This window comes from Aureobasidium subglaciale (genome assembly GCF_000721755.1).
Source record: "Aureobasidium subglaciale EXF-2481 unplaced genomic scaffold scaffold_30, whole genome shotgun sequence".
NCBI classification, from domain to species: domain Eukaryota; kingdom Fungi; phylum Ascomycota; class Dothideomycetes; order Dothideales; family Saccotheciaceae; genus Aureobasidium; species Aureobasidium subglaciale.
In genome coordinates this window covers 1,184-14,456 of record NW_013566965.1, presented here as the reverse complement: position 1 = coordinate 14,456, position 13,273 = coordinate 1,184, and the positions used below count along the sequence as shown (strand labels likewise).

The 13,273-nt window shown below is 44.0% G+C and overlaps 3 protein-coding genes across 3 annotated transcripts; 2 read left to right on the top strand and 1 right to left on the bottom strand.

Moving 5' to 3' along the window:
• The first annotated feature begins 2,793 nt into the window (after nt 1-2,793).
• On the top strand, nt 2,794-5,381 carry AUEXF2481DRAFT_92159 (uncharacterized protein). The gene is made up of 5 exons (XM_013484415.1): nt 2,794-3,290; nt 3,349-3,625; nt 3,678-4,768; nt 4,822-4,903; nt 4,953-5,381. The coding sequence occupies exons 1-5, from the start codon at nt 3,147-3,149 to the stop codon at nt 5,240-5,242; spliced, it is 1,884 nt and encodes a 627-aa protein (XP_013339869.1). The 5' UTR covers nt 2,794-3,146; the 3' UTR covers nt 5,243-5,381.
• Nucleotides 5,382-6,516: 1,135 nt separating this feature from the next.
• On the bottom strand, nt 6,517-6,993 carry AUEXF2481DRAFT_44114 (uncharacterized protein). Its single transcript, XM_013484383.1, has one exon. It carries the CDS (start codon nt 6,970-6,972, stop codon nt 6,694-6,696), a length of 279 nt encoding a protein of 92 aa, XP_013339837.1. The 5' UTR covers nt 6,973-6,993; the 3' UTR covers nt 6,517-6,693.
• A 5,265-nt stretch (nt 6,994-12,258) lies between these two features.
• AUEXF2481DRAFT_702519 (uncharacterized protein) lies at nt 12,259-12,658 on the top strand (the record flags this gene model as incomplete). Its single annotated transcript, XM_013484414.1, has 3 exons — nt 12,259-12,292; nt 12,323-12,553; nt 12,594-12,658. The coding sequence occupies 3 exons, from the start codon at nt 12,259-12,261 to the stop codon at nt 12,656-12,658; spliced, it is 330 nt and encodes a 109-aa protein (XP_013339868.1).
• Nucleotides 12,659-13,273: the final 615 nt, after the last annotated feature.

Genomic DNA, 13,273 nt, shown 5'->3' with positions numbered 1-13,273 from the left:
CTTTGACCCGCAAAAGATGTTCTCCTTGAGTGACTGCTTCATAGTTTCATAATCTATACTGACATCGGGAAGTCTCTACGCGTCTTGATGCAAAAGTCAAAAGTCAGTGCTCAGCACACCTCTTAGATTAAACAAATGTTGCGAGATGATTTGATCGACGCGTGTATCTTGAAAGCAGGATGCTTCGTTCTCATCAAAGATGGGGACCGGGCGCCGGGTGATCAAATCTAGCTCGAGAGATACTTAAGTGAATTAGCCTTCTCTGAAGCCTTGTGGAGATCACGCAGTGTAGCTCCAGGATTCAGAGTCCAGTCATCGACGGGGTTTAGATCTGCTTCGTACAAAGCTGATGTGCCGCACGTATGGTCCGAATACCTTGTGCTCAGTGATCCAGATGGAATCTCTCCGTGCGCGAAATGCTGACGCATTTGAAGTTGTCCCAAGGCACGAACTTATCCAAATCTGGGGCGATCGCATCTAGATACATCTTCCGTGACTGTGCCTTTCTACAGCTCGTCAGCATGAAGATCAGTGTGCCTTTTTGCAGCTCCTATATTATGCCGTCGTGCTTAATGGGAGAGAATATTATTGAATGTCTCGACGGAAGGCCTGATACCCATAGAGATCTAGCAATGTCTCTCTCAGCGCAGGTTCCCACGAGTCTTCGATGTCTAGTCCGACCTGGTGCGAGGTACTCAGGTCGAAAAAGTCACCGAGAATTTTTCTGGGCCTATAACCGATATTCCAGTGGGTTGCGTTGTCGTACATACGAGGTTCATCCGTGCAAAGTCGTGAACGTACCAATTTCATCATAGACCCCGAGCTTGACAGTGTGGCGATGGTGCTTCAGATTGCGCATCGCGACTTCAATCATTTCGACGTTTTCACCAGATTTGACGAACTCACGATGCTTCCTAGCCCGGTCTCTAATATCTGCCAGCAGCCTATTCTCTTCTGACAAGTTATCGGGGGGCACGGATGAATTTAGATGCCAAGAAAGTCGTTGTGTTCCGAAGGCAATGCTGCGTACTCAGAAACCGAACACTTCGTAGCTGGCAAGGTGGACCAGACCTCGTAGACTGTGAGGAGTGAAGTGAAAGTTGCGGTCTAGAAGGCCCTTCCGGGCAAATGAACGACTTTATCGTGTTTGGTAGTCTTTGCAAGTCGCGCGTACACTAGCAAGATCTGCAGCGCTTTCGGGTTTGCTGACGATGATATTCTGAAGCTCAGGTGGGCGTCTTGTGAGACTCATGATGTAGGCAAAGTTGACGATGTGCTGATGGAAACAGTCCGACTGTCCGGGATGGGTTAATATGGGAAGACAGGTTGACGCGCTCATGCGCGTGATTGACGCGCGTCTCTATTAGGCCGTCAGTTGAGCAATGACGGAAGCATGAGCCGAGATGCCAAGTAGACTTGTGCCAAAGAGCAAGTGTTACCGGAGTTTTACAATGTTTTTGGACACGCAACTCAAATGTCAACGCGTGCTTGCTTACTTGCTTGCTTGCTTGCACGCCTGTTCTTCTTTAGATGGAAGTCTCTTAGCATCATGAACTGCCATGTGTTCCAAAACGGTCACATCGATCATTAGATCTTTTTTCAACCATAGGAGCGGAATGCCGCAGTCACTAGCGATGTGGCCGAGTCTCCAATGCCTAGTCTAGGATAGAGGAGGCTGTTCGCTTTGACACCCTCTCAGATGAACGCTTGCTGAGCGGCCACAAACCGACATTCCAATACTTAAGACCAGAGGCGGATAATGATGACCGCGATATCTCATTCGCTGCCGCTACAGGAAGGCAGATAAGACAGACACCGTCCATCTCGGACCTGTCGCCACTAACATCTCACCTTGTCACAGCGATACTCACTCATACTTACCGCTTAACGAGCAATTCATCAACTAGAATTGCTCCCGAGGACTCTATCTCTACTCTACCGACCTTGGCCGCTATTAACCCATCGTTCTTGGAATTTTTTCATCGCCCCTCAGACTTGGTCGAATCGCGCTTTCTGATCATGGTCGAAGGAAGATACCATGTCGACATTACCGAGGCTCGGTACCACTGCTTTCCCCAAGGTGGGCTCTGCTGTATCTATAGAAATCTCCGAGGTCCACGCATACCAGTCACACCGGTACCTGCATGCAGGTGACGACTTGATGTTTACGCAAAGCTTGCATGTCGTCAGTATCCTAGTAGTTCTTCTGATTGGTATTCCAGAAAGCAGCGAGTCATTCTCGAAAGCCGTGTCGTCTACAGCTGGGCATTTCGAGAACTTGTGGTTTAGTTGATCTTGTGCAGATTGTGTTCCGTCGGCATAATCTTCTGACTTATCTTGCAGCATTCCCATCCGAGCACCCCTAAGGTGAAGCGCAAGGCTGAGGCTGAACGCCTAAACAGGGGGACCACAAGTTTACGCGAGATGATAAGATATTTCGCCCACATTGCAATCATTTGCTGACCTTTGAAAGATGCGTGTGTGATGCTTGAGCATCAGCCGATATCACGTACCACGCAACAAGGCATATCGCCAATAAACGGTCGTAAAGTGGCTACTAAAGGGACGACAGTCTAGAATTTCCTCTCTGCTTCACACATGCAGTCCTGCACCCACGTGCGACACCAACACAGATCCTTTTGACCTTATATCAGCCGTCTTTCGGTTGACTTCGGCTGGTGGTCACCAAAATGATAGAGCTGCGCGAGGATGCGGGCAGAGAGGCGGAGCATGAGGCGTCCTTGGCCGATCTTGGCGACTAGCTGAAGTCACGAAAGATGTCCAGCCAAGGCCCGGAAGCCAACGTCAAGACGCTCGCGTGCTTGGCCAACATACAGGATGTTCCTTTTGGTCAACACGTGTTTGGATGCTTGAACCTCATTGTTCTGACAGTCCTTCTCCGCCAAGTGTCTCCGATGACATTCGCGAAGCGTTGCATTTTGAGGTAGGTGATGCTTTTGGGGAGGGTTTGAATTGATTTTTGCAGTGGCAGTGTACGCGAGTGGGTGAGTCTTGGACTTTGTTCATAAGCAGCAGGGGACGAGAGGTATTTCATTCTGTCTTTCGTCTCTTGGTTATCGTGCATCTTCCTTACCAATATCTTGAATACCGCTTGGCATTGGCTTCGCCTGCAGAAATCCGTCAAGATGGTTCTTCACGAATATACTTATATCTTTGCCATTGGTACTTTCTTTGCTCTACTTGAGGCATACAACAATGGTGCCAACGATGTCGCCAACGCATGGGCTACCAGTGTCTCCTCACGCTCGGTGTCTTACCGCCAGGCTATGGTCAGTCGTTTTGAAAAATGTGCTGGTCAGACAGAAGACGCTAATCATAATTCTCCAGGTGCTCTGTTTAATTTTCGAGATGACTGGTGCGCTCGCAGTCGGTGCCAGAACCGCTTCAACTATCAAGAACGGCATTATCCCCATTGCTGCTTTCCAGGGTAATGCCCCTGTACAACTTCTCGCCTTCACTTGCGCAGCTGCTGGTGCCGCTATCTGGGTCATGTGGTGTACACGACACAATGCTCACGTCTCATCCACCTACTCCCTCGTTTCCTCGATTGCTGGTGTCGGTGTCGCCACTGTCGGTGTCAAGGGCGTCCAGTGGGGCTGGAACGGTATGTGCAATCCTCGGCATGACACGACGGATATGAACTAACATCTTCTCAGGTGGCTCCGGTCTTGGTGCTATTTTCGCTGGTCTCGTCATGGCTCCTTTCATCTCTGCTGTTTTTGGTGCTACCATCTTCATGCTGGTCAAGACCACTGTCCACATGAGAGTTAACCCCGTGCCTTGGGCTGTCTACACCTCTCCTTTCTTCTTCCTCATCGCCGGTACTATCTGCACATTGTCGATCGTCTACAAGGGTTCTCCTAAGCTCGGTCTGACCAAGAAGCCTGGATACTGGATTGCTGGTGTCACTGTTGGCTCTGGTGTTGCTCTTGCAGTCCTCGCCGCTCTGTTCTTCGTCCCCTACGTCAATCAGCGTGTCATCCGCAAGGACTACACCCTGAAGTGGTATCACATTTTCCTTGGTCCTCTCCTGTTCACCCGTAAGGCTCCCGCTGACGCCGAGTTCGCCATGGTTCCCAACTACGCCGTCATGGACCATGACGACCACTCCGATGTTAAGGCCAAGACCTCTGCACCTCCCAGCATCGAGATGACTGGCAAGGGCGGTGACTCTGAGATCACCACTGGTGAGCTTCGCCGTAGATCCATCCACATCTCTGAGGAGGGTGGAAGCAGTACCGCCTCTTCGCCCGAGATCGCCCCTCAACGCAGAAACAGCCTCACCAATGAGAACCCCAGAGAGGCTTACGCTCGTATGCTCAAGGAAGCTCGCGAGCAGCACCACGCCGATCTCCGTCAAGAGCGCGGACCCCTTGGTTGGGCTATGCGTACCATCCACGAGAACCAGCTCGGTGCCGGTTCAATCTACGAACTCCATAATATGAAGGCTGTTCTGAAGTGTATTCCCGCTGGTGTCGTTGTCTGTCTGATGTACGGTCTCTACTATGATATCCACAAGGCTCAGGTCGGTATCCTCGGTACACCTGAAGGAAGACGTATGGCCCGTGTCTACGCTCACGCTCCCCGCTACGCCAACGAGGTTGAATACTTGTATTCCTTCGTCCAAGTTATCACCGCCTGCACTGCTTCCTTTGCCCATGGAGCCAACGATGTTGGTAATGCTGTCGGTGTTTGGGCCGCCATGTACGCAGCCTGGTCGTCCGGTACTGCCGCTAAGGCCAAGGAGGTAAGCTTCTCAATTCGAGATCTGTTTCTTGACCCTGACTAACTGATCTATAGCCTGTCCCCACTTGGCAAATCGCTGTCGTCGCTCTTACCATCTGTATCGGGTTCATCACATATGGCTACAACATCATGAAGGGTGAGTGCTTCAAGTCCTTTCAACATCTGCAAGTTCTAACACAATCTAGTCATGGGCAACAAGATCACCTACCACTCTCCTTCTCGTGGTTCATCCATGGAAATGGGTGCTGCCATTACCATCCTCATCTTCTCTCAGTACAAGCTTCCCGTTTCGACCTCCATGTGCATCACTGGAGCCACTGTTGGTGTCGGTCTCTGCAACGGCTCGTTCAAGGCTGTCAACTGGCAGCGTGTCGGTCTTCTGTTCATCAGTTGGCTCGCTACTATCCCCATTGCAGGCTTGATTGGAGGAGGTATTATGGGTCTGACGCTCAACACACCCAGCTTCAACAACTAGACCTCCGAACAAAAGGCGGCATAATACGAGGTCTCACTCCTTTCTCACATTAATACAGACACTCTTTCTTGTTATTTATATATAGATTGCTTCTGATTATATCCTACTTGCTTATGAACAAGAAAAAAGTTCCTCCTTGACCACTCTGAATGTCACGCCTTGTGAGCCGCGCACGCTTTGAGTACAAACTAATAGACGGAGCAGCAAAAGCTACAATCCACTGCTCCAGGATGATCACTAACTTCTCGATCCGAGTCACCAAGATTGCGGTCTTTTGGCCGCAAAACGCTATTCAAGATATGTACGGCGTGGTGCTTGAAGGACCTTCCAGCTGCGAGTCGGGGATGGTTCAGCTATCACACCATGCAGAGCACTGCGGTAATGAATCGATCCGGTCGAATACGAGGGTGCGATTGAGGGGACATGGGCTAACTCAGAGCCAGAAAAGACAATTGTTTTACTCTTGGTCACTTGCGCTAAGACCAGCCGGTGTGCGAAGTACTGCCACCTCCGTGGCCGTCTCAAGGCACAGTCTTATCCATTTCGGCAAAGCTTACACGGGCAGTCGTAGACAGGACGTGTCTCAGTGTCATCGCTTCGGATACAAAAAGGTTTGTGCCTTGAGACAGCCACAAATGTGACACCATTAGCACTTCGCATCATCGATCCTACAGCTCTCGAATCAATGTGAATACATCCAATGCATCCACTATATGCCGACAGAGGTATGAACATCCTGCCCAGTTCATCTTAATTACCCATCATTCGGACTGGCTGTACCCACCACCGCTGGATAGAGTGCAGATGATGTTGTACCAGATGTGTCTTAAAACCCCATTTCCATCACCTCCATCATCGCTACCTCAACCACCATATACCCAAGACAAGGTATCTTTCGACGAGAATGCGACCTACTACAATACGTCACCCGTGTTTCCACTTGCAGGGCCAGAAAGGCGGAAAGGAAGGCCCAAGGGCGGAAAAGCTTGCTGAGCAGGTAAGTCTTGATATGACTTCGATGCGAAGTCTTTCACTAGTATGCAACAAAGTTCAAGGTTACATATATCGACGGTGGATCTACAGCCACTGACTATAATGCTATGATCGTTAACAACAACCTTGGCATTACTGCTATTGCCACTACCGTCAAGCGTGTGGAAACCACCATTGACACTCTATCTCACTAGTATAAAGCTTCCAAAGAAGGCTAAGTAAGCGACCGACAAGCCATTCGGGCTTGCAGAATCGATTCTGTGGAGACATCAAGGGATATATGGGGTACGAAGTGCTACAATTCGCCCTCTACGGTTGCTACAGATGAAAGAGGATCTGGTCAGATTCGCGCTGGCGGAGAAATAAACAAAATCCTTATGTTCCACATGATCTCAAAATGAGAAGGATATGTACAGCCCATAGCTACCTCAGACTACTTCTCGCTTCAACAGCATACCTCACGCCTTCACCATCTGTATGCTGTCGATGTCTCCGGAGGCTTCAGCCATCACCTCCTCGTCATTGTGCACAAAGGCCTTGTCGCCAAACGCGATGGCGATTTCCTCCAGAGAATGTCCAGCAGTTTCGACATAGTAGAAGTACGCCAGACCAGCGGAGAAGAGACAAAAGCCTCCGATGATGACGTAGAAGTAGCCGTGGATGCCCGCAAAAGCGTCAGGGGACACCATTCCGATAATAAAGTTGAACACCCAGTTGCTGAACGTAGCGAGAGCCATACCTTTAGAACGAGACCTCAATGGGAAGATCTCTGCTGGTAAAAGCCATGGCATAGGACCCCATGTGACTTGAATATGCCTGCCCAGACATGTGGCCATAGCTTTAACTCTCTGTTTGTCAGTAGCTATGGCAGTCCTTTGTTTGTAGGTAGATTATATAGAGTAGATAGCTCCCATAGCTCAGAGAATCAAGCACTCTGTTCCTCCTTATTAGTTGCAACTGGTTATAAGCTACTTCTAAGGGTTCAAATTTTTTGATCACTCAGTTTTTTAAACTTGTAAAGAGAACCGCTAGTGCCTATAACAGCCATAGCGTCATCCACTAGTGTCACCGAACTTTTCGGACACTCCCGCATTAAGATCCTTACTAGCTAGGGCAACTACATTTACTAGTATAGGGACATTAAACCTACTGTACAATCCAGAAACCTCTAGACCCTCATTTATAGAGAGGAAACCGTGCTCTAGCGGCCTACGCGCCCTGTTAAACCTTAACCTGTTACCTTAGCCCTCCGCACTACGACGCGTAGCACCGCTCGGAAGTAGGCCTCCGCTTATACCTCTAGCGGCGAAACTCCTAACGAAGGAAAGGATAGAGTGACACTTAACACCTTTAGCTCTAAAGGTTATAAGGAAGCCATCGAAGAATACAAGCTATTAATCTAGGAGTATCGTCTCGATCTTAACGACTTTAAGAAGTAAGATGTCCGCGTTCGCCTAGCTAAAGGCCTACTTACTATATCTATCGACCTATCTATCCGTAGCATTATCGCGGACACCGACGATCCCTATACTGCCTTTACTTAACTTAAGGAGATCTATAAGATAACTAACGCTCGCGCCTTAGGAATTGCTTTTACTAAGCTTAAGGAGCTTAAGTTCGATGCCTTAAAGACCGTCTCCGTTTTTTTTAATAATGTTATTCTCCTATAGAACGATGTTAAGGAGCTTAATAGCACTTACTCGGACGACTAAGTTATCGCTAAGGTCTTACGTAGCTTACCCCCCTGTTTCTCGCCCTTTATTAATTACTAGAATATATTAGCCGGTACGGCATCTATCCCTAACACCGTTAAGGAATTATACTCGTAGCTTCTAAGCGTAGAGGTATAATTCCCCTAGAAGTCTACGACTACTCGCTCTAACAACACTTGTCCTAAGGGCAATCGTAACAATTTAGATAAGCTTAGAAACACCCTCCTACCTTACTATAATAAGTACGGTACGTATAAGGAGGATAAATGCTAGTCGCTATACTCTAAACTTCGTAAGACCTCTAGCGCTAACGGTAGCGATAAGCCTTCCTTTAAGCTTTAAGCTAACCTTATCTTATAAGAAGACGAGAAAAAGAAGAATAAGACTAAGGATAAAGAAAAGGAAAAGGATAATAATAAAGTTAAGAAGCTCTAAAAGGTTACTACTAGTGCTATTATCGGCGACCGTAACTTATTCGAGGCTCTCTACACTTAAGCTTTCTAGCCTAATATAGACCTCGACCTTTAACTAAAGTTAGTAATTAATACGCCCCTTCCTTAATTAGACGATATAGATCTTCTCTATATCCCTAGCGCCTTCCCCGATTCTCCTAGCTCTATTACCTCCTCTTATAACGCGTAGACTATCGCGATTTATAACGAGCTTTATTTATTAGGCGTATAGCCTACCGACTATACTAGTTATATTTAGCCCTTTAAGCTATACTAAGTTATTCTATTACGTACTACGACTACCGATAACGAAACTATATACGTCTCTAATAACGTCCTTAGTATTTATAATGCTCCGTCTATATATCTAGACATATTATACGCCGTCTATAACGAGGGCGCATCTAATATAACCTCTAAATTCTCTATAACAACTTCTAATAAGAACGCTATAAATAAGGCTATAGATAAATACTACTAGTATCGTAACGACGTCGACTCTTAGTATTAGCTTTAAGACGAGCTTACTAAATCGCTCTATAACAATCCCTCTAATCCTAAAGGTACCGCACTTCTCCCTTCCTACCTTATAATATTAGCTAATCCCTACCTCTAGACTTTATTCTCTAGATTAGAGACGTCTTACGTTACCTCTTCTAAGAGTAAGTAGGGTGTTATTTAACAGTTAATAGGGGAGAGGTTATACTTTATAATCGTATAATAGTAGGACCTTAAGGGTAATATATAAATAGCAGATTCGGGAGCTAGTATATTAATTATAAACGATAAGGCGTAGTTTACTAATTTCCGTTCTTTCTTATTACCTATAGGCACCGCTTTAAGCGACGAGTAACTCTATATTAAAGGAGGAGGTATCGTTACGCTCTATCTTAATATTAGTAACGGCGAACTAGTAGAACTTAAACTTTATAATGTTACGTATACCCCTACTACTCGTTATAATATATTATCTTTATCTTATGTCGCCGAAAAGGCCGGCCTCTCTAGTATATAGTTACGCGACGATGTTACTATTAACACTCGTCGAGGCGCGCGAATTAGTATCGCCCTACTAATTAACGGCCTCTACTACTTATAACTTACCCCCTATTCCTACCTGTCTCTTACTTACCGAGTTATACTTACGTATCCTAATAATTAGGATAGCGATATAGGAGATAGGGGAGACCCTAATAGTATAAAGTATACTAAAGGGGGAGACTCTAATGCCGTTTCGAGTCGCGCTTAATTATAGGAATAACACCTAGATATAGGAGGGGGTACCGATAAAGAAGAAGAAGAAGAAGAAGAAGAAGCTCGATATACTTCGTCTCGCGCCCGCTTACGAGAAGGGGGAGAGCCCGATATAGACACTTACTATAATCCTAAATCGTAGTCTAAAGGAGGTGTTTTATCCTCTAGCGAAAACTTAGAATTCGACGATAAGGACGCTCGAATGCCCCCTAGTACTATTCTACCTTTCGCTGTACCCGAAATCGACTACGACGACCCTATATAGATTTAGCACTAACGCCTAGGACACCTAGGTTTTAATAATATAATGAAACTTATAAAAGTCTCTAATAGCATCGATCTTACTAAGAAGCAGATTAAGGCTAAGGCTAGTATAATCTATCTAGTATACGCTATAACTAAGGCACTAAATCGTATCCCGCGAGATCCTACTAGACGTCGAGCAAACCGTATTAGTAAGCTTATTTATATAGACGCCTAGGGTCCGTACCTTATTATAGCTTACGATAGCACTTTTTATATGCTAGCATTAATCGATGACGCTACTCGTTTTATATAGACTGTCCGCATCTCTATAAAGTCTTAGCTCCTTAAGAAGTTAAAGTACCTCTACCGAAGAATTAAGTAGAAGCATAATATCTCTATTACTATATACTGTTTTAATAACGAGCTTCCGTAGACTAATAAAGTTAAACGTTAGGTTTAACGAAAGGGTATTACTTTAGAGCTAGCTATTACTTACCGCTATTATATAAATGGCGTTACTAAACGAGGTTTTTATATAGATTGTAAGCGATCCTTAGCCTTAATAAGGGAAACCTATCTTATAGGCCGTATAAGTAAAATAATTCTTAACCGTACCTACGAGACCCTATTAAACGCGTTAATTCCCGAGAAATTTTAGATAGAAGCTTTTAAACACGCTATATAGCTAAAAAATAGAGCCCCTTTACGTACGCTTAGGGATAATAAAATACCTTAGGAAGCATTATATAGTATTAAACCTAATCTTTTAAAGGAAAAGATTTTCGGTAGTAGAGTCTACCTTACCGACCCTCCTAAAACGAGAAGAAAGACCCTTCTACTTACTAGAGGTCGTCTTCTTTACTTTATTAGTTACGAATCTAAATCTATAATAGTGTCTTTCGATTCCGATAATAATAGGGTTAAAAGAATTATAGCTACTCGCGTAGAAGATAGGGTTAGCGTTTAGGACTATTACCGAGATCTATCTCTATAAGATAGAGAATAGTACGCTAACACCTCTAATAGAGATTTAGTAGGATTAGCGGCCGACTGCTACTACTATTTATTAGATGACGAGTAATAATATTATATTATAAGCGATAACGATCGCGACTATAATAAAGAAAACGATAACGAGCGTATCTCTATACTTAAGTAAGGATCTAATAGGGAAGCTAGTAGAATCTAAGAATCTATAATTATATCTTAGATCTAAGAATCTAAAGTCGACGATAACACTATCCGAGTTACCGACACATCTAATAATAAACATAATAACTAATACTAAACCGACGAGGTATAAACGTTAAACTAAATCGCCGCCTTAAATGATTTACCTTCCTCCTCTAAATACTCGGCCCTAACTACCTCGTACTTCTTTAATAAGTTACGTTCTATAAAGTTAAAGTCCCGTTCTACTAAACTATAAGCTAATATAGTTCGTCCTAGTCGTTATAATATCGCTAAATAGGAGAATCTAGATACTATTACTATACTTAATGTCTTAAGAGAGATAATTCCGGGAAATAGAGCTACGCGTATCGAGATTTTCCGAAAGATGTTTCTAGGCGCGGAAGTTAAAGACGACACCTTTAGTAAGGTTACTAAGAGAATAGGAACAACTAACGAGCGAACGACGTTTATAACTCTCTAGCCTAATATAGATGACGAAGCTAACTATACTAATATTAAGGAACGCCTTACTATATACATTTCTACTAGTCTTACGTAGAAATATAATAAGCTAGGTAGTCCTATTAACGGTAAGAGGACGTATACCTTTAAAGAGAAAATCTTTATAGATATTATTATACCTTAATAAAAATATAGTAGGCGGGCAGCCTACTACCTTTACCTTAATGTCTTCTCGAACATTCTTATAGAGTTTACTATACCGAGTTACGATACGTTTAAAAAGTTTTAGAAGAGATATATTAAAGGATAATACCCTATTCCTAACGGTATATAAGACGTTAGAGAATAAATTTAATAACGCATTAACGACAGTCCTGCTCTTACTAGATTTAATCTAGACTCTATTTAGCCTAACCGTGTTCTCTTAGAACTTAAGTATATACGTTATGCCTATATTACTACGGTTAACGCTATATATAACGGCAGGCCGTATACTTATTATATATTAAGTAACCGACTATATATAGTTAGAATTAATTATAATATGTCTATCTCGTATTACACTAATAAGAAGAGGCCCGAATTATATTCTAAACCTATAGAGTTAGTTAAATGCTATTATACTTATAATCGTAGAAGCCGTAAACTTATTAGGAAGAACTACTACGGTAGTAGGGAATTTCCTTACTAGCCTTACGTTAACCTTAGCGTAAAGCACCCTAAAATGGCTATTTATAAGCGTCTACTTCCCGACGGCGGTATTCTTACCTAGAGCTTAAATCCTAAAGGCGAGGTAAATAAGGGCAATAAGAATTTAGATGCTCCCTCTAACGATTCTAATAATAATAACTTAGATAGTAATAATACCTTAGATAAAGACTCTACTAAGTTATCCGACGAAGATAGTCCTAGCTCTCTCGCTAACTCTAGCGAAGGCCTCCCTATTAAGGCGTTAAAGGAGACGTTTTATAACCTACGCGGCCGACGTTCCTACGATGTGCGCCCCTCTATAAAGCGCCGTAGGTCTTCTTCCTACGATAATAACTATAACGCTAGTAGTAGTAGAACTGTTCTCTAAGAGCGCGATTCCTTTAAGACCTATTACGGAACTACGAAAGCCTTAGGCTAAAGTTACGCCTCCTACCACTTTTTAGGCTCTAACCGTAAGGCTAAATGTTTCTTAATCGCTAAATCTATCGCCTTAGGCCCTACGCCTAATATAAGAAAATAGGCTTTAGTAAAGCCTAATATAGAACTATAGAAGGTTACTATATAGGACGAGTACGACAGCCTTATAGCGAATAACACTTAGGATGTTATTCTACGCCCTAATAATAGAAGAAAGGTTCTATCTAGAAGATAGGTTTTTAAGCGTAAGCTTAGTCTAGATAGATCGGTAGTTAAATATAAGGCGCGTTTCGTCGTTCGTAGTTTCACCTAAATCTAAGGGCTCGATTATAATAAGACGTATTCGTTAGTTATTAAAGCCCCGTCGTACCGCCTACTCTTCGCTCTCTAAGCTAGATATAGGTAGATCTATTACTAAATGGATATTAAGACGGCTTTCCTATATAGCGAGATCGAGTATAACATCTATATTAAAGCTCCCGATAGTTTCCCTAAACGCTAGGGACGTATACTTCTCCTAAAGAAGTTACTTTACGGCTTAAAACAATTACCTAGGTAATAGGGTATTTATTTTTATAAATTCCTAAAGAAGAGCGGCTAGATGCCCTTAA

What these genes read in the sequence shown, in the direction of transcription:
- AUEXF2481DRAFT_92159 (XM_013484415.1), top strand. Translation starts at nt 3,147, where the DNA reads ATGGTTCTTCACGAATATACTTATATCTTTGCCATTGGTACTTTCTTT. An exon ending in CTGCCGCTAAGGCCAAGGAG is followed by an intron (nt 4,769 to 4,821) that starts GTAAGCTTCTCA and finishes ACTGATCTATAG; the next exon opens with CCTGTCCCCACTTGGCAAAT. An exon ending in TGGCTACAACATCATGAAGG is followed by an intron (nt 4,904 to 4,952) that starts GTGAGTGCTTCA and finishes AACACAATCTAG; the next exon opens with TCATGGGCAACAAGATCACC.
- AUEXF2481DRAFT_44114 (XM_013484383.1), bottom strand. Translation starts at nt 6,972, where the DNA reads ATGGCTCTCGCTACGTTCAGCAACTGGGTGTTCAACTTTATTATCGGA.